Genomic DNA, 20,360 nt, shown 5'->3' with positions numbered 1-20,360 from the left:
TTGCCTTCAACAACATGCAAGAGGGCTGTTCGCGTGTGTGTGTGTGTGTGTGTGTGTGTGTGTGTGTGTGTGTGTGTGTGTGTGTGTGTGTGTGTGTGTGTGCGTGTGCGTGTGCGTGTGCGTGTGTGTGTGTGCGTGCGTGCGTGCGTGCGTGTTTGCGACGGGACGGGACGGGACGGCAACGGGACGCCCGGGGACGGGGGGTGACCGCGACGGGGGCCGTGACGGGACGCACGGAGGAGGGGGGGGGGGGGGGGTTGACGCGCAATAACCCCACATTTGCAAGACCACTTTGGTAGAGGTTTGGTTTGTGTAGTTATAACCTTGCCATCATGATGTAACTCCAAAGGTGGGCAATAAATTTAAAAAAAAAATCTCCATTGGCTATAAATTGATAATTTAAAATATGCATATGCTCCTCATTGACTTACATTCAGTGAGGCTCTTTTAAACCCGTAACTAATAATTTATATATATGTATATATATATATATATATATATATATATATATATATATATATATATATATATATATATATATATATATATATATATAGAATATAGAATATAGAAAAAAATCTGTAATATATTATCAAACATCTAACAACAATATGAACTATAGTGTTAACAGAGTGACAATGACATATCACATGAGTCATTGTGAAACAATTATGATTCATGGTCACACACTATTTCAGTAATAGTCCTATAATTAATTTGATTATATCTTATTGTATTTATTTCATTTTATTTGAATGCAGGGTCATTAAAATGAGTCCATATACAAACACATGTTTTGAATTAACTGTGGAAAAACTTGAAGAACAAGGCACTGGATTAAGTAAGCTTGGCTGTTAGCCTGCTCCTGACCAGGCTAACTTCACAGCTAAATTGCCATGGTAACTAAGGTAGGCTTGCTTCAATTCTCTTTCGTGGAATCGAGTCATGGCTAAACTTAGCCAGGGTGAACTGGCTAAACTAATCTTCAAGATAATTCAGCTTTCATGGAACCGATTCAGCCCTAATCCTGGCTAAATTAAGCCAGGATAGGGGTTAAAGCCAGGCTTTAGCTCTAATTCACCTTTCGAGGAATAGAGCCCAGGCATAGCCGCGGGAAGACGTTTTAGCTGTCATGTAATATACAGTGCAGTATTGTAACGCAAGATCAGCTTGCGTTACAATTTTGTCTGCTCATTTATTTGTTTCTTTAACTGTATTCTTAACTGTATCCTGTATGAGTTCTATCTCCTGATTGGATGAAATGGTATCCCAACCTGATGTGTTTTCAGTTGTCCCGGTCAACTAAATACAACTTTTTTTTAAAAGATATTATTTGGAGCTTTATGCCTTTATTTTGACAGGACAGTAGGCTGACAGGAAATGGGGAGACACAGAAAATGTCGTCGGGATCGGGAGTCAAACCCACGACACTCTTAAACGGGATTACCAGCATAAATGGAATGTGCCTGGACCGCTAGGCCAGCGGATGCCTCAATTACACACAACTTCAAGTGGTTAAGGCTCTTCAAATATCTCTCTTGCTCTTTTGCGAGCGTAGTGAAGTGGAAGGGTGTTGGGTTCCAATGGTAACCCCACTGTGTCCTGCCTGGCGCTTGTATCAAAGTGCCTTTGAGCCAGGCATTCATTGTCTGACTCAGCATGTCAGGTCACATGACCAGCTGTACTGTACCAATACAAAGACCAATATCCTCAAAAATGTGCTTACTGTGATTGCTATTCATTTTTGTTGAGTTGGATATGGTTTTTGTATGGTATTTAGTTGACCTTATATATATATGATATCTGTAATACTGATATAGTCAGCAACAGTGTTCTGTGATTGTTCTATACCTTTATAGATGTAAAAGGTCCTGTAGTACTGTAGGTAGGTGGATAGACAGATTGTTACTACATGCAATCTGGTGGCTGAATTCCTTCATGCTCTAACTCTTGACATATCAAATTTGAACTGAAATTATAAAGCACATTCGAATAAGGTTGTGTGGGTGCCACAACTGGCAATTTATTTTAAAATTAGATTACAGAACAGTCGTGTGTGGATTCCAGACAGATAATTGTGTCAGTTATAACAAGAATTACTAGTATTTTGGTCTCATCTTGTTGCCACGACATTCGGTAAGAAGAGGTATACCTTGTCGCTAAAAGACGCTGATGGGATTACTGAAAATGAATTAAGAATTTATGTTTCCCCTCCCTCTAAATCAATATGATTTCTATTAACTACCATAAAGAACATAATGTAAAGCAGGCTAAAATAATTATGTCAACAAGGCATGCCCTTTTCGTGTGCCCCATTCGTTTGTGCTTCCCTGTGTCAATTTGTTATGACGTTTGTGATGATAAGAGGATGTTTGGGTAAATTCGGTCCTTCACTCAAGTCGTGCCCCTAGCCCGTACAGAAAGTCGTCCGTGTGCAGCTCGTGGAAAAGTGGAGATATTTGACTAAACACACGTTTTCTGGCAGAACTTTCAAATGGATATGAAACTAGAGGACAATATCTGACTCCAAGTCTTAGGAATTAATTATTGGGTGAGTACAGACGGAGTTTAGAGGACTTTTACGGCCGCGCAGATCGTGACTACACAGCGCGTCGGCGAGGGTGATCTATGACTGTGTATTTGGAATACATGAAATGTATGTAAGATCACAGACATTCTATAGGGCTAATTTCACATATGTGTGCCCTCTGCTGCTCATTAGAGGATATTACATATCTTAGAGAGTAATTGTCTACTGCTCTATTCACTTAAATCCTATGTACTTTGTTGACAGGGGTCCCCCAGGGGTCTGTACTTGGGTCACTCATTTCTTATCTCCACAACCAAATCTCTTCGCAGAAAATAGCTGATATACAAGAGTGCATTGCAGTAGATTGGCTATTTTCGCAGAATGTTTGCCTATTATGACATGGCCAGAATAGGGACGCCAGGCTTAAAATAATGTCCCCGTTAAAACAACATTGGTTGATTGTATCTATACCAGATGTATAACATCTGGTATAGAGGGAAATAATGGGTAAAACATTCATATATTGTTATGTAAACACAGGGCAAAGTTACATACTATGACTTTAGGATGACAAAAATCAATAATACAATCGACCCCTGTTTCTGCATGTACACGACACCACCATACTACTCCAGTGACTGGAGTAGTATGGTGGTGTCGTGTACATGCAGAAACAGTGTATTTTGGTGTTTTCACCGTTTGTTTTGGTAGACAGGGACATTTTGGGCAGTACAGACGCATTGTGAGCTCGTAGATCTGCTATTTTTGTTTGAAGAGTTTTGACAAAGTCTGCCACTCAGCTATGGTTCCCATTATACATTATATTTACTTCATTATACCATTTAATTTCGATCTTTCCAAATGGGGGCACATTGGACACCTTGTCACTTTTATTCAACCCTAGTTAATACGTACTTGCACTACTTCTAACATAACAGCACAGTGATCGCTCGTACCTTAGATCTTATGTTAATAATGTTGGGACATAACTCCAACATTTGTTTTATATTTAATGAAAGAAAAAAACTATATATAACGTTTTTTAACTAAATACATACATAAAGACTGTATTACAAATTGACTGATTCACATGACTGTACATTTGGAGAAAAAATATTGAAATGATAATGATCATCCCAAGATCAAGCACCGTATTCCCCTATTTTGCCTGTCATGAGCTGAAGCCCTTGATGGCTGTAGGGGCCAAATTCAGAAGGAAAAAAATTCACCTTTATTTCCCTATTAAGTAGGTCGGAGGATATAATTCCTAGCTGTGTTCCGTGAGCAACGATAACGTAGCAACGATAAGACTTCTGGTGGACGATCTCTTCAGAATAAGAGTACCCTCTAGAGCAAAAAGGAGCCATTGAAAAACGGTTAATTTGCACATTAAAACTATAAATTAAGCATTTAAACGACATATTATGTTTCTATACAACACATATTATGTTTCTGTGTAACAAAAGGGATTTAAAACATTAATAATTTATCTAAATGGATAAATGCTGTTCAAAGGAGTGCATAGCCTATACAAATTGGACACTGGACAGGAGACGGCTCCGCGAGGCAACACTTTGGACATACGCACGCGTTCAAGTATAATTCCTTCAAGGAAGGAAGATAACACTTCCTCTTCTCTAGCCCCTTCATGTAATGGTAAATGACAATGTCGCCATCTCCAGGAGAATGTCTGAAACGACAGTACTGCACATTGGTTTTAAAACAGTTAAGACATGCTGTAGTAATAGTCCTGTAGCAGAGGCCCTCAGATTTTGAGATACCCCTACCCGAGAACAAAACACAACCATGTTTTTTCTTATCTTTAGGGTCTCCCATTAATGAAATGGATTGTTGTGAAATTTTATTTTGGGGCAAAATTTGTTTTTTTGGCTATTCTTTAGAACTACCCCAATGTCTGAAAAGGGCAAAAGGTGACCAAATATGCTATAACTTGAGAATGCTCACTCTTATCTTCATCAAATTTGCTGATGTATGAACCAGGTGTCTACCCTACATCACCAAAGAGTCAGAATGTAATTTACCTAAAGAAATACTGAACTATAGACCTTTAAACATACCTTTAGTTTAGGCGGAAATTGTACTTTTGTAGTGAGGACTCCTCTACTTTCCCTCATTTAGAAAAAACAACATACATTTATGTCAAATAAGCTGTTACTGCATAGACTAAGATGCTATTAAACAATAACCAGTGGTTGTGTGGAGAGATCTAGTACAGTTTTATTGCAAATGAGACTTCTTTAATCAGAGTATTCCATTTGTGTAATGCTTCTCTGTATTGAGGCCTGCAATTCTCAACAAAATTAATTAATCTATGCACCTTTGGTTTGGATGTGTATATAAAAAGGTTCTTACTACTGAAATCAAATTCATATTGCCACACACAGCAATCATGTGTGAGTGTGATTGAATATGGTGCTGTACTTTGCTCACATACATAATTGCCTCAACATTGCCCCAAATGTTGCCCCAAAATCACAACAATAGATATTCAGGGAGGGTTAAACAATGCCAACTGAGAAGGAATTTGACTTTTAATTTGATTTGGTATATATAAAGTGGTAAAGTGTTATTCCAACATAAAAATAATAGGCGGGTGGGACCGTACCCTAAAACATTGGAACAAAAGGTTTCTCAACAGTTCTTTTGTAGTATTAGGTGTCCTGAATAACACACTAAAAGTTTACCAAAGTTTGACCACTTTTAAGGTGTTATTTTCAAGATGGCATCCAAGATGGCCAAAAAAACATTAAAATAGCTTAATTCCTTCATTATCTATCCTAGACAAGTACGTTTTGTGTCTAATCCCATGTTTTGGGGGCCTGGGAATCCATTGGACTTGTCCAAATTGCAGAGATACAATTAGATAATTGTGAAATCCAATATTTTGTTTGTGACTCTTTTAAAACACTTTTTAAATGGTCACCCGTTTAACTAATTATATAATAAATGTCCAACTACTTATATATTTTTTTTTTACTGGAACAAGGCTTCAAGATATCCTCAAAACACAACAAAACTAATAGTCACAATTTCCAGTAATTCAGAAGGTGGTGGCAGAGAATATTGTCAGTTGATAGATAGTATTGTTTAATATTGAAAGGTTTTGGATAGCTCTGTGGATCAAATTTAGCCCAAACTAAATTCATATTTGACTATACACCCCACCCCCCAAAAAAAACTTGCATTATGAACCAATCTCTCTGCACCCCCCTCCCCTTACCGACCCAACTTCATAACTCCTCCCCTACATACACGAGAATATTTATTTTTCTTGTGGACAAGTGCAGTGTCATCTTGTAGACATGAAATAGATGTTTAGAGAACTTTTTGACACATTAGGAAGGCAATCAGTGTGAGTGTGCAAAGAGGGGTGGGGGTGGTTATGGAGGTTAGTGTAGAGCTGTCAGAACCGAGTATCTACTGGGTGCCTTGACAGAGGGGAGTATGGGGGGTGGGTCTGGTCTAGAGTTTAGTGGGCCTAGGGTTCCCCTCAGGTGGGTAGAGGGGAGTATGGGAGTCACTGGATTGCTCCCTGGGCACTTGGAGCGCAGAAGAGCAAAGTTAGGAGCCAAGGAGACCTGAGCTTCTCCTGTCCCCCATGTCCGACGTGCAAAACCTCCAACAGAAATGATGCGCCATTTCAACGAAGACAGTTCTGCAAACGATACATGAAAGATAAACTTGTATCTTTGCCAGATCTCACTCCAAGTGGCTTAGGGAGCCTGCGCTCTCCTCGTTCTCAGCTCCTCCAAAAGCAAATTAGCATTTGGGATGCAAACGATTTCTAAGTCACGGCACGCTGGAGGACGGAGTGAGGAGGAGGCAGAAATTAAGGTATTGGAATTTAGCTAATGCGTGAGGCTGAGAGGAGTGTCCCTATGTCGCCTGGCTCACAGGATAGTCCCACTGGTCCCAAGTGGACCTCCACGCTGGCTCCCGAGATAGGCTCTCTTGAGTTAGCATAGGTAGTGAGGACAGTCCCCAGTGGTGGTGGTTGTAAGACCTCCACATGTTGCAAGACTGTGTCATATACATATGTATGTATGCTGGCCCCAAATGGACCTCCTGGCGGGTCTGGCTGGCTCCTATGCCCGAGATAGGCGCTCGTGAGTGTGCATAGGCCTTCGTGAGGAGGGCCCCCCCCCCCATAGTGGTGGTTGTAAGACCTCCACGTGGTGGTGCATGACTGTGTGTCAGGCAGACAAGGGTGTATGTCGGACTGGCTCACAGGAGAGTCGGTGGTGGCTGACCATTAATATTCCCAGGGGCCCCCAGTGACTTCATTATGGCTCAGAGTGTCCTCTCCCCTCTCCAGAACAGCTCCAGAACAAAAACTTGGTGTTTGCTGAAAGCAATGCTTGTTTGTTGGATAGCAGCAGAGACACAGGCCCTTATGGGTGTGGAGGTCGGTTAGATTGGGATTCTATGGGGAGACTGGAGCCCAGGGCGTCATGGGCTGTCCCCTATACGTACCTTCTTGCTGTTAGAAATTATCCAGAAAAAAAGATCAAGGTTCAAGCTTATTGCCAGCAGTAACAATCACAAAATAAAGACATGTGAAATTAATTTTGCACTAAAACCTCACACAACTACTAGTCTCAGGAATAAGGAGATGTTTGTGACAAGCACATCTGCACCTTATCCACGCCACACTCCTCCACCACCCCTGCCTACACCCAGACACTAGATACATGTTGTGATAGCTCTGTACTGACTTGCATTTCTCTCCACTGTATCCCCACTGAGGAGTCCATCTTCCCCATAGACCAGACAAGTGGACATATTTTTTGTGTAGCGTTGTGAGCTTGTAGATCGGCTATTTTCACAATGTTTGCCTCTTTCTTACCTAATATTTGAGATAATAATGAGTCTTAAGAGTAATTAAATTGTAACTTTAGAAATGTGCAGATACCCTGTATACACTTATACTGTATGTTGGTTTGTTTACTGTTGAGTGAGAAAACAATGTTGCACATCAAGCTAACCATCTGGGGACCCCCCAAAATCATTTGATGGACCCCCAGTTTGGGAACCAGACACCTTTACAAACAAATTGGTGAAGAAATTTCTCGGTAAGGAATTTCTTCCAAGATTTGTGTAATATTCCCAGTCTATCACATTGGCAGCCATGTTTTTACAAATGTCACAGTACCACCCAGTAATAATTAATTTATTCCTTATTGGTATCAAAAGAAATCTTGAAAGCTTCAACAGAATGTGAATTACATGTATAGGTGATGAATTCACCAATCCTGGGCATTATGGCATGTAGAAAAGGGAGAAATGTCAAATTACATTGTTAAATATGCTTATAACCAATTGCTTTAATATATAATTGTACTTATAATCACGTGACTATAATTTATATATGCTAATTGGATTCCTAGATTGCCAAAACATGGGGTTAGGCACTAAAATTTCTTGTGTAGGGCAAATAATGAAGGAGTAATGGTCTTTTAAGGAACTGGTGGCGGCCATCTTGGAAATTTGACATTTCTAATGATCAGATTTTGGTAAACTTTCGATATGTTATTAAGTACACCTGATACTACAATAAACCATTGAAAAACTTTGTTTCTAATTATTTTTGGGTCAAACCATATTTGCACCCGCCTATAATGTTTTATTCCCAGAGAAGGGGTATGTCTAAAGAAGTCTAATTTGCAATAAAACTGTACTAGATCTCTCCACACAACCACTGGTTATTGTTTAATAGCATCTTAGGCTATGCAGTAACAGCTTATTTGACATAAATGTATGTTGTTTTTCTAAATGAGGGAAAGTAGAGGAGTCCTCACTACAAAAGTACAATTTCCGCCTAAACTAAATGTATGTTTAAAGGACTATATTTCAGTATCTCTTTAGGTAAATTACATTCTGACTCTTTGGTGATGTAGGGTAGACACCTGGTTCATACCTCAGCAAATTTGATGAAGATAAGAGTGAGCATTCTCAAGTTATAGCATTTTTTGTCACCTTTGCCCTATTCGGATTGCCCTTTTCAGAGATTGGGGTAGTTCTAAAGAATAGCCAAAAAAACTAATTTTGCCCCAAAATAAAATTTCACAGCAATCCATTTCATTAATGGGAGACCCTAAAGATAAGAAAAAACATGGTTGTGTTTTGTTCTAACTCGGGTAGGGGTATCTCAAAAACTAAGGGCTTTTTTGAGGACTTGCTACAGGACTTTAAGTAACATGGTACTACCCTGACAGTCTGTCCTGTATACAATTCTACTTTTAATCATAACAGGCGTTTTCTCTATTTGGAAATCAACGTTTTCGAAATTATATAAGCAACACAATAAAAATAAAACTTAAGATTTTAATTGGGTGTGTGGGTTATGGTAAGGGACCTGGATGCCCAAGAAAGGTTGAGTAATTTGGCATACTAAATATAGTACCTTAGACTTAGAATGTGATTTCGGATGGCCCGAAATGACACACCAATGTACTATTTAGTATGCCAAAAAGGAGATCTACAGGCTCATAACACATCACAGTGTGGGCTTGTAGGTCTATTTTAATATTTTGAAAGATATGAGTACTTTTACTTTGGTACTGTAAGTATATGTTTGTTTGATTGAATACTTTAAGTTTGCAAAAAAGGTAGAGGTACAAAAATAAAATAATGTTAAAAGAACACAGAAAGCCTTAAGCTTGATGCCAATTCTTTTGAATACAGGACATTTACTTGTAACTAAGTATAGTTTGAGGTATTTGTACTTTACTTGAATATTTATATATAATATACTTCTAACCCTGATGTGAGCTTTTTTAATCTTTCATTGCTGCCTACATTGCACACTTTTATTTCTCATATGGGTTGTGAAATGTTGTGGTGTTATAGGCACTTTCGCACCAATGTACAAGCAGAATAAATAAAGGCCAAAGCAAAAATGAATCGACCATCTTTATTTACCGACAGAGGTCAGGTCTCTAATAGCAGGGTTAGAATTCACACATCTGCTGTATCAACTGTATTTCTTTCAGAGCAATTATGCAGTGGTGCCACTGTGGAGGCTAAAGAGCAAGTCAACCTTGGAGGAAATGATTAGCACAGTAACGGCAGAAAACCAAATAGGAGCTGGGCTGAGTTCACATTTATCTCAGTATGCGTATGTGGAGTGTGTAAACGGTAGTTCGAGAAAGCGCAAGGAACTCCTGCTGCAACTCAGTCTAAATACACATCCTTCCCTCGTCATCTTTGATTAAATTAAATGTTGTGTCATAATTTGACACACATAGCTGATGAAAGAGGGCGAGACATTTTAGACCATGAATAGCACCCCGAATACAAAGTAAATGAGAACACAAGGAAAACCTTTCACCTGTAAATTAACCCACTGGATTTGTCACGATACATGAAATTAGCGGATTTTGACCACAAATGTTAAGAATGTTATTTACATAAAATGTTTCAACAGATGCTGGGCTCATTGTTTACCTGGTATCGTAGTTTCTTTGAGGCTCTACGTTGTGGTGTCTGCACTCTTACTTATGTGATTGTTGGCTTTGTTGACAAGAGTTTATGCTTTCTATGCTCTTTCTGATCTCGCACTTTTAAGCCGGTCTGGATAAGAGCATCTGCTAAATTGTTAATTGTAGTAATCACCATTATCATCTAATGCTTTGGAAACATTTCACTACCAAAGAACCCCCAATATGAATTTGGCTCCATTTTGTCGATGTGCCCAAAGGTAGGTAAAGGGATCGCCTATCTGCAGTGCACCATCTGAAATACAACCCAAGAGATTATGAAAATAGTTAACATCGTCAGGCCTAGGGTCACAGACAAAGACCTTCCTCTTAAAAAAAAAAAAAGTAAAAACAAAAAACCTATTAAAGAAAAGTCTTTAAATCTCAAAGAGTGAAGCAGTAACTTTTTTCTTAAAAAAAAAAAAACCCAGTGTAGTAGAGCTTATGAGCTTGGGTTCAGAGCCCCACAGTGCGTGAATTAAAGCAATCAATACTCAGAGCAAGCCATGGGACACCCAAGATACTGGATACTTATATTTGGAAATGCATATTTTCAAGCAGCAATACAAAAAAGTATCCATGAACAATGCATAACCTCTGAAAAAAATACTGTATGAAAACATCCCTGCTACTTTGTTTCCAAGTACAAAACCTCTACCAATAAGTTGCTCCAGAGTAGCAAGAAGTCCTTTTCTTTTTTTCTTTGTTTTTTTTGTGTTCATTTCTGTTTTTTTTTTCCATCTTCTTTTGTGTTTTTTTTTTAATGGGTAAAATTCAGTCCTCAAAGTTGAGTGTCATACGTAATGACAGTCTTCGCCATCAAATGAAATCTGCTGAAGGATCCAGGAACATGCAAGCCTCGTAGTGGAGGTGCCTAGGGGGCTCCTGTGGATCTGAGAGACTCCAGCCGGGCCCTTAGGCCAGGGCTGGGAAGGCCTCGGGGTCGTCCACGTTGGGCACGGACACTCCACTTGGCTGGAGAGAGGAAAGGGGAAAACACGCAAAGCAGAAGTTCAGACAATCTGACCACTTGAAAGTACAAAATAAAAAACTTGTTTCCCCGCTATCCATGAAGCAGCTGAGAAAATTAAGTTTGCCCAATTAACTCTTATGTAAGAAGGATTACATTCTTATACTCATTTTACTTTTCAAACATAATCAACAGCATGATGATTTCAGTTTGGTGAAGCAAACACTGTGTCCTTTTCCAACCCAGATAATGACAAGGCATGACACAATTACGAGTACTGCTTGTTTCACTGTTCCTCAACTAGTGGTCATGGTATATTTACAGGTGGTCAATGGGAAAAGGTTTAAAAATACATATTGTACCTTTGATAAATGTATAAAAAAAACTGTTTAAATAATAAACCCTAACTAACCCTAACCCTAGCTTGAAATAAAATATCGACTATTATGGGCTAAATATACTTTGTTGCAAGTTTTTACATATTTACTACATATATATTGTTGCAGGGAAGTGGCATGGGGTGTTCCTTGAGGAACTTGTTCATAATATTCTAGAGGTCCAGCGCTAGAAAAAGGTTTGAGAACCACTGGCTTGTTTGACTAATCATGGCTGTGTCGACAAGAAGTCATAAGTTACCCGCTCGCTCCTTCCACCACCGCGGGGCGTCCTAGCAGAGGCTCCATCACGATCACGATCGCCGCGAGGCTCGCGGTCACCACGGTCACCACGGTCACCACGGTCACCGCGATCGCCACGGTCACCGCGTGACTCGCCGCCTCGGCCACGGCCCCCCCGGCCACCACGGGGTCCCCCGCGGCCACCACGACCTGGACGGCCCAAGTCTCCAAAGTTGATCTCCAGCTGAGCCGTGATGTCATTGGCTGGCTTCCGGTGGTGTTCATCCTCTGCCTGAGATGGAGGCAAAAAAATATATATATAAAAAAAAAAAAAGACAAAAAGACCAATGTATTTTGATTTAAACCACCATAAACTGGTTTAACACATTCAATCCGGGGACGCATCTCTGTCATTTTAGATTTCTTGGGGCTATTCAAAAACAGCAAATATACAAGCTTATGAACTTGTAGATCTGCTATTTTTGAAAAATCGTGAAAATGTGTGCAAATCTTTAAACATATATTTTTTAAAGCCAACATTCGTAACTCAAATCTTTGCTTCTGGGGGTCCCTGGAACAAAATATTTTACAAATGTTCGCTTAAAAATATATATATTAAAAGATTTGCACACATTTTCACGATTTAATTTTTTTTTGCAGATCTTCAACCTCATAGCGCGGCACTATGAGCTTGTATATCTGCTATTTTTTGAATAGCCCAAAGAAATCTAAAAAGGACACAGATTCTTTCCCGGTCTAAATGGGTTACGGTAACGTTTAGACAGTTGATGCAGTGCGCCCAGGCTCAACGTTTACCTTAGCAGGCTCTTCTGCTTCATCAATCAGACCGGCTTTCTTCTCCTGTAAGAGTGAACAAAACCAACAATTACCTCACATTATCCCTTTCCTCTCCCTTCCCGCCATGCCCCACACTCTACAGCTCCTCCCTCAGATTATACTGACATGATGAAACCAAGAATTAACTGTGTGCACTTCATTCACAAAGGGATACACCCCTCCAAAAGCTTCCCTGATTGGTTGGAAAACCAGACCATGCAGAGTTAGAGGAGCGCGAGAGAAGAGTGTGTGTGTGTGAGTCACTTACACTTGGTAGAGATGGTGCTCCCAATAAAAAAAACGTTAGGAGCACCAGTAAAAGATTTGCCGTGCCCACCAAAATGAAAGCAACACCACTATGTAATAAGATATATATTTTTAATTGATAAAGACGACAACAGTAACGGAAGGCCAACGCTGGGGTTTTATGCATTATCCTGGGGCCAAGATTTAAAATGTAGTCTCTCCTTGCCGTCTGTCCTTCCTCCACCATCTCTTCACTGAGACAAACATCTCCAGAGGAGAACGCTCTACACTGATTCTAATCATATCTTGAACTGTGGTTTTTATTTGTTCACTTCCATAGCCCTTTTGGTTAATATAATTCAAATTACTAAGTTATAAAATAATTGCAATGTAAATATAGCATATGAAATGGGGGTGTTCATCATTACATTGGGTAACCATATTGTGTATACTCACTTCTAAAGTGCACATCAATAGGGTTTTTAGTGTTGTTGAGTATTTCTCAGTAGGTTACATATTGATTTTGTATATCTAAAACCGTTTCAAAACTCATTTGATGTGGTATACCTATACCAGCTGTGCCGTTCTATGACTCGTCTCTGCCTCAAGTAGCACACACACACATACACAGCAGCCCCGCCTCTCATTCAGAGAGTTGTTTCTCGCCGCTATCTGTTCATCTCGTTCCTCAACATGAAAATACTTTCTGACACATGGTGAAATTGCACATGGCGCTGGGATGACAGCACGGCAGGGCTCAGCAACGTCTCTTGTTGTGAATGTTGTCGTGTCAATGAGTGAGCTATTCTCCACGCTACCAGAGCTTCTGTCAGCTCACAAGAGAAGGCATTTTGGTCACAACACCAACTATTTGCACAAATGCTCCTACTTATATTTTGGGCACATGTGACAAAAACTGTAGTAAATTCAAGCCCTGGTGTTTCTGTCTCTCTGGGGTGGGGGGTGTTAATGAATATCTGTTCAAAATGTTTTGTCAAATACAAATTCACTACATTAAAGCATTTAAAAAATAACAGAAAGGAGCAAGGCCATAGTTATTCACTCACATCTTCTGTCTTGGACTTGTGCAGCACATATCCTTTCTTCCAATCTGCTCCCTCGTTGGCCTTGCGAATGTTGAACTCCACCTTGGCGGCAGAGCGCTCCTTGTCCTGTACGGCCTTCCATTCATCCAGAGTCATCTCCTTGGCAACTTCCTCCTTGGGGCCTTCCTCTACCTCATTCTCCCTGCAATACACCATGTGTTATGCTGCATTCAAACTAGCAGCGAGACCAAGCGTGGCCAGCTACATTGCTGCCAAGACGCCATTGAAGTGTTGCCCAAACACACAGAGTAAATGGCTGGTAGAGTTAAAATAGCGCAGTAAGAGTTAACGGTAAGAGTAAGATTGTGTTCCTTTTACAGAACGGAACAGGGATTGTGGGGAGAGAGGCGTGGAAATGGTGAAACAAACATTGACACTTGGCTGCATCATTGGAGCACTGAAAAAATTTAAGCAATCTCAATATATTTGAAGCACCTTTTGAAGCTTGTCACACAGCGACAAGTGTCAATAATTGTGGAGTGGAGTTCATACATTCATCGATCCGTAAAAAATCATCATATGCCCTGCCCAAAACAAGGAATTTTCTTACTTAAGTCAGACAAGTCTGAAAGCCATATAGCTTATAAAAAATATTAACTTATTTTCACAAAGTCGATATCTGAGGGTTTGTTCTCAGAAACAACCACAACTCACTTGTTCTCAGAGTCAGCGGGCGGATGCTCCTCTCCCTCAGGGTTCTCATCTGTGACGTTTGATTGGTCAAGCTCGCTGAGAGAAGAAAAAAACAAAAATTGGAACAATATGTACATGTTCCCAGTTGCATGCCCTGCAGCATAATCCAAATAATGCTACACTTTTTTGGGCTTGGGTGGGGCTTCCCGAATCAAAGCTAAGTTCCGCGGGGACCAAATGTTTTATACTCGATGCGGTTCTACTCTGGGTTCTTAGGTAGACCAGCCCACTCACTGCCTGTCGTACTACAGATCTTCACTGTCGGTTTACATCAACCTTCAGTTTTTTCAAAACTGTCCATGGTGCATTGCTAACAAAAAAAAAATTTTACCTATAATGACATGCCCAAAATAGGGACACCAGGGTGAAAGTGGTCAACTGAACTGTACCAGACGTGTGGCAAATACTACAAATCTGGGCCAAGCATCATCTCAAAACATATCACTGTTGATATGAAACTTAAGCCCAAGTTTGTATGTATTGGACATGTGTCAAAATGCTGGGTATCACTTACTTCATATCATCCTTGACAGTGCCCCAGTTGTGAGATCCACTTCCACCACGCTTCTCCTCACCTTTCTGGCTGCTGAAACAACATTTGCCTTAGCCAGGAGCTTATGTGTCGTGTACACACAAAGATATTTTGGTATTAAACATGAGGGAGGTGTTTTTGTTTTAGCCCACCCATTTCTTTTTTAATCAAATTAAAATGACCACCTTCAGGTGATTACATTTATTTCATTATCTCCAACAAAAACGGCCTATTGAGTTTGTCGGGAGCGCCTGGTAAATCCAGAGGCACCATGGAGGACCCATCTCCACTGGTGGTGAGCAGGACTTTTACCCCTGTGCCACCCAGATACCCCGAGGTGATCAGGTAATAGATTTTACATGTTGGGTGACCCGATAGACGAGCGGTTGGGGCGCATACCACATGGGCCCTATTTTGCATATCTAAAGTACCAGGTCTTATGACTTAACTTAAGACCTGGAGGCGTGGCCAATGCCGTTTGGCTATTTTGAGTGGCCAAACAGCATCGGCCACGCCGCCAGGTCTTACGTTAAGTCATAAGACCTGGTACTTCAGACGCGTAAAATAGGACCCCCATGTGTCCCCAGTTTGAGTCCCAGCTGAACGAACCATTTGCTGCATGTCATTACCCTACTCTCTTCATTTCCTGTCTCTCTCCACTGTTCCTATCAAATAAAGACTTGTGCGAGAAGGCAATTTTTGACCACAGAAATTGTCACATGACTAGAAGGCAAAGTACTTACGATTTGTCACTGCCACTGTGTCGGTCAAATTCACGTTTTCCTCGGGAGTCGAAACCATCACTACGGCCCATGCCACGTCCTCTGCCGCCACGGCCGCCACGGTCGCCACGGTCGCTTCTGGGACCTCCACGCCCTCTCATCGACCTTTCACCAATAGGCCTACAGAGACAGATGGAGAATGCTCATCAAATCCTTGTTACAATAGAGTTTCTTCATCAATTACATAAACCAACCCATCAATGTTTGATTAACCAAGAATGAAATCTCAATCTCATTCACCCATGGGCAGCAGTAAGTGAAAATGTAATCTCTCAAGACAGAACAGCAGAATCTGTCAGCACTACTGCCTTAAACATGTGTTGTTAATAGGAATAAATACAGAAGCACCCGGGAGGAAGTAGACTAAGAAAGGGGAGGAGCCAAACTGAGGTCCTGTTTCTATACCAAAAAAAGAAGGTTATGCATAGAGGCAAAAACAAAAGTTTCCCTTTTTTTTACCAAATGGGTTCCCAGATTGCTAAAAATTTAGCATCGATGTGCGGTTCAACTCACTTTTCCACAGAGAATTCGCCTCCCTCTGGTTTCTCGCCACCTTCGCTGGCAGGCCTCTCAAAGCGACGCGGGGGCCGCCTGTCCACTGGCCTCCTGTCTGTTGGGGGGCGACCTTCTCCCTGGAAGCCCTGGGGTCTGCCGCCCTCACCTTCCGGCCTGCGACCCATCCTCCTCATACCAGGACCTGGGAGGGACAATCAAGAGGACAGGACGATTAGGGGTCTGCCAGTAGATAACTGGGTAGCGCACTGACCATAATTGCAATGTATCTCGTTTGATTCTGGCTGGATGTGTCATGTCACTCCCCCACTCTGCCCTCAGATTCATGTCTCCCTACACCCTCGTACCCATGGAAAAACTGCCAAAAAGATCACTTTAAATTAAAGTAATTTATATAGCATGTTAAGTAGGCAGAATGATGCCAGGTTTATTTGTTGACCTGGCATCCTATAGTTTGAATATACAGATTATTTTTTGGATATTATACCGTTTAGACTAATAGGTTCTTGGTTTACCCATGATCCTAGATTACTATTTGATGTATTACCTCGTGTTTACCTTGCTTATTGTTAATCTCTTTGGATTAAGAGCATCAGCTAAACGCCTAAATTGCAAATTGTTTAAAAAGGAATGGATTTAAAGGAAGGGTGGGTTAAATAAAGCATTCCAATTACTTTAACTAATTCAGCCATACAGACGGGGGAGGGGGAGGGGAATAAGGTAGAACTGGCATCCAGAAAAGGTTGACACTTTACCATTTCTTCTGCCTTATTATATAAATGATGATACATGTTGGTTGAAGAGTATCAAATAGATCCATAAACACCTAAAAACCATACCAGTGTGTCATATAAGCCCCTCCCACTGCCTGAATCAACAGTTACCAAAATAGAAACCCTACCCTTCAGTACAGCCTGCTGGCTGCACCTGTCTCATCTTCTCTCTGGCAACCAGATACAACTTAACAGACTAAATTGTAGATAATAGCCAACCAACTTCCTATTGCTTAAGTTACAATTGCATCTCAAGGTTATTTGCTGTCATTGCCTGGCTAAAAGTAGGCCTACATAATGTGTTAAATTAGCTTCACATTGGAATGATAAAAGACACATGGAGGTAATGTTTTAACATAAGCACTAGAGTGAAATGTATAAATTCAGCAAAAGAGCCGTAATCGCCCCATGCTTAAGAGAGGAAATGGCATCCAAAGAGAATCATGACATCACTCCATGCCGAGGGCATGTGTTCAAGTGTCAGTTGTGTGTGTTCCGTTTATCACGGCCCACTCCCCAGCCACGAGGTTTATCACCATGAGAACTGACATGGTGGCCATGGTTATCTGGCAGCAGTTGTCAAAACTTAGCTTAGTGAGATGTGCTAATCAATGTCATGTTTTGTTATTTTATTAAAATACTGTATAGTGCGTCACTCTCGGATCACATTATAATACTTTGCCTTTTTTCCATCCCACGTTATTTAGGCTTCAGTGGTTACCGGCCACCCGGAGATATTCAAGACGTTTTGGATGAATTCAACCCACTTTACGACATAATCCATCGGATAAATGTCTTAATTGACATGATGTACCCGAAGCAGGCTTTTGGAGCCCTGCCTGTAGAAGTAGGCCCGAGGGGGGACAGCACAGGCCAAAACATGTTAGACAACAAGCCTATTTATCTGTCCGCGCAAGATTACACTAAAGCACCCCACCTACTGCCGTCTGGAAAGGGCACGATTGTTCCAACAAACTGACACGGTTCTAGTGAACTGACAGAGACAAAAGGAAACGTGTAGACCTCATGTCACGGGGCTTCTGGGTCGTTCCTAGCTAACAAGGAAAGCAGCTTAGCAAGGCTAGCATTAGCTTAAAATACAGGCTAATGTTGGGGCCCGCTGATAATTAATTAGAATTGGAAGTATATTTAGAAGGAGTATAATTTTTCACCATCTTTTTTGAGGGGCACTGGGGCCTGGATCTCCTCCTTCTTGTCGGCGAGCGGGCTCTTTCTGTCTTTCAGGGAGTCCTTTTTCTGTTGCTTGGCAGCCTGGGCTGCGGTCTTGGCGGCACCGGGAACAGGAGCCTCCTTCTTCTTCAGCGCTGCCTGCTTTAACAGCTCGAATGGGTCCGATTCGTCGTCCAATAAATGGTCGAACCGGTTCGTTATGGCACAGCCAAAACCTTCTTGCATTTGTCCGGGCATGATGGCGCCCCTTCAGCAGGATTTACCTCCGATTCTACGAGGCTTGGTGCGAACACTTCGCTAAATGAAGCCACAAGATGGCTGGGGGAAAGAGCTTCTTCTCTTCCGGCGGCGCGATGTGACATCCGGGACTTTAGGCTGTTGGGCGCGGGGTGGGGCGTGTAGTTCTTTATGACAAAGAGGCTAGCTGTGGTGTAACGTAACTGAGTACATTTACTCAAGTGCTGTACTTTAAGTACAATTTTGAGGTCTTTTTTTTTTTTTACTTTATTGGAGTACTTCCAATTTCCAATAGTTTTACTTCTGCTCTACCGCATCTCAAAGGCAAATATTGTACTTTTACTCCACTATAATTATTTGAAAACTTTGGTTACTAGTTAGTAGTTACTTTGTAGATTTTCATCATTATTAAAAAACATACGTTTACCACTTTAGCCCACTTTGGCTATTCAAAAATAGCCGACCTACAAGCTCACAGCGCGTCGTGCGCTTGTATATTTGCTGTTTTCAATTTATTTTAATACATCAAAACTTGTTAAATGGGACCTTCACCTTCTACATAATGAGTACTTTTACTGTTGGTACTTTAAGAACATTTTGATCCCAATATTTTTACTCAAGTACATTTTGAATACCAGACTTTTACTTGTAATAGAGTAACTAAGTAACACATGTGAGTACTTCTTCCATCAGTGGAGGTTAGCGGAGCATCACGTGGAAACGCGAGAGGACGGGCCATTAAAAACTACGTTACCCATAAGGCCATTCAGCAGTGGTTTTCCTTTTTTTAATGACTCTCTCTAGTTGGGCTGCTTGGGCAGCATGATACCCAAATTACTAGGCTCATGTTTCCTTGCGTTTTGCTTTTGTGTTATCCAGGAAACCGACAAAACCTTTACACTCTTATTTAAGGAAATTATTTTACAGCTTAAGCGAAATAAAACGTGTTACTTTTTAGTTTGTATGCCCTATTTTGGTAGAAATCAGAAGCAACAGGTGTGAATTTGTGAGGTTGCAAGAAGTCCGTTATCGTTATTAGATGGCAGAGGCTCGAACGGACAGTTTAGGCTACCTTAAAAGTAATCTCATGTAACTTGCAACCTATCAGTTAGGCCATGAAACATCAGGTGAAACTTGTGAAAATGATATAAAGGGCTCAGAAAGAGGTAGGCTACAAAATTCAGCTCAAGTTTCTCATTTATCATCGATTATATTTTTGGAGCTCACATATCAGGCTATGTGACTGTCACTGCCCTTATAAGGAAAGACAATCTGCCTGCCAGGCTGATGGGCTTTTGACGGGACACTGCTGTGGCAGCATGGTGGCCTTGTGGTGGGAGCATAGAGTTATATATCGGGTGGGAGCCACTTCAAATGTCTTGCCTCATACAGACCTAAAGTCAAAAACCCATTGAACATTTTAATCTATAAATCTTTAAGGGCTCATGTCAGCCCAGAGACTTTAGTATAAATAATCAATATAGGGTATAATTTATATAACACGAATAGGATCTGAATAGACTGCTGAATAAAATCAAAGTTATCTAAAAAAATAAAAAAAATAATATGAACTAGGCTACGACTCGTAGATAAAAATGATGACTATGAGTCATCATTTTTATGCTAAAATAAAACAGCCTATGAGAGCTATTGACATATATCCAGAGTGCAGTTCCAATAGTTTGTATGGGTGTGAAAATAAATAACTTTATATATAGCTTATATATATTTATATAAGCTTTATATATATAGGTGCTCACCTATATACACAATGTTCAAAACGATCGAGTCCTCATATGAACTGTCAATGTCCATTTGCAGTGGTGGAAAGTAG

The 20,360-nt window shown here is 40.7% G+C and overlaps 1 protein-coding gene across 3 annotated transcripts; it reads right to left on the bottom strand.

Moving 5' to 3' along the window:
• Positions 1–10,445: 10,445 nt before the first annotated feature.
• On the bottom strand, positions 10,446–18,639 carry serbp1a (SERPINE1 mRNA binding protein 1a). 3 transcript variants are annotated; one of them, XM_080431793.1, is made up of 9 exons: positions 18,271–18,639; positions 16,326–16,509; positions 15,774–15,932; positions 15,013–15,084; positions 14,460–14,534; positions 13,767–13,947; positions 12,433–12,477; positions 11,636–11,908; positions 10,446–11,004 (listed from the first exon to the last, which is right to left on the bottom strand). In XM_080431793.1, the coding sequence occupies exons 1-9, from the start codon at positions 18,524–18,526 to the stop codon at positions 10,945–10,947; spliced, it is 1,305 nt and encodes a 434-aa protein (XP_080287919.1). In that variant the 5' UTR covers positions 18,527–18,639; the 3' UTR covers positions 10,446–10,944. The 3 variants fall into 3 exon arrangements, with proteins under 3 accessions (XP_080287919.1, XP_080287920.1, XP_080287921.1); XM_080431794.1 differs by having other exon boundaries at positions 15,013–15,081; XM_080431795.1 differs by lacking the exon at positions 15,013–15,084.
• Between the last annotated feature and the right edge of the window lie 1,721 nt (positions 18,640–20,360).

Source organism: Gymnoscopelus braueri (assembly GCF_963280865.1).
Source record: "Gymnoscopelus braueri genome assembly, chromosome: 6".
Classification (NCBI taxonomy): domain Eukaryota; kingdom Metazoa; phylum Chordata; class Actinopteri; order Myctophiformes; family Myctophidae; genus Gymnoscopelus; species Gymnoscopelus braueri.
The sequence above is the reverse complement of the archived record's forward strand: the minus strand, read 5'-3'. Positions and strand labels throughout refer to the sequence as shown.

Excerpts from the sequence above, each read along its gene's own strand:
- serbp1a (XM_080431793.1), bottom strand. The coding sequence starts at position 18,526 with ATGCCCGGACAAATGCAAGAAGGTTTTGGCTGTGCCATAACGAACCGG. Across the intron at positions 16,510-18,270 it reads AGTGCCCCTCAAAAAAGATG|GTCCTGGTATGAGGAGGATG; the intron begins GTGAAAAATTAT and ends TGTCCCTCCCAG. Across the intron at positions 13,948-14,459 it reads CCCGCTGACTCTGAGAACAA|GGAGAATGAGGTAGAGGAAG; the intron begins GTGAGTTGTGGT and ends GGTGTATTGCAG.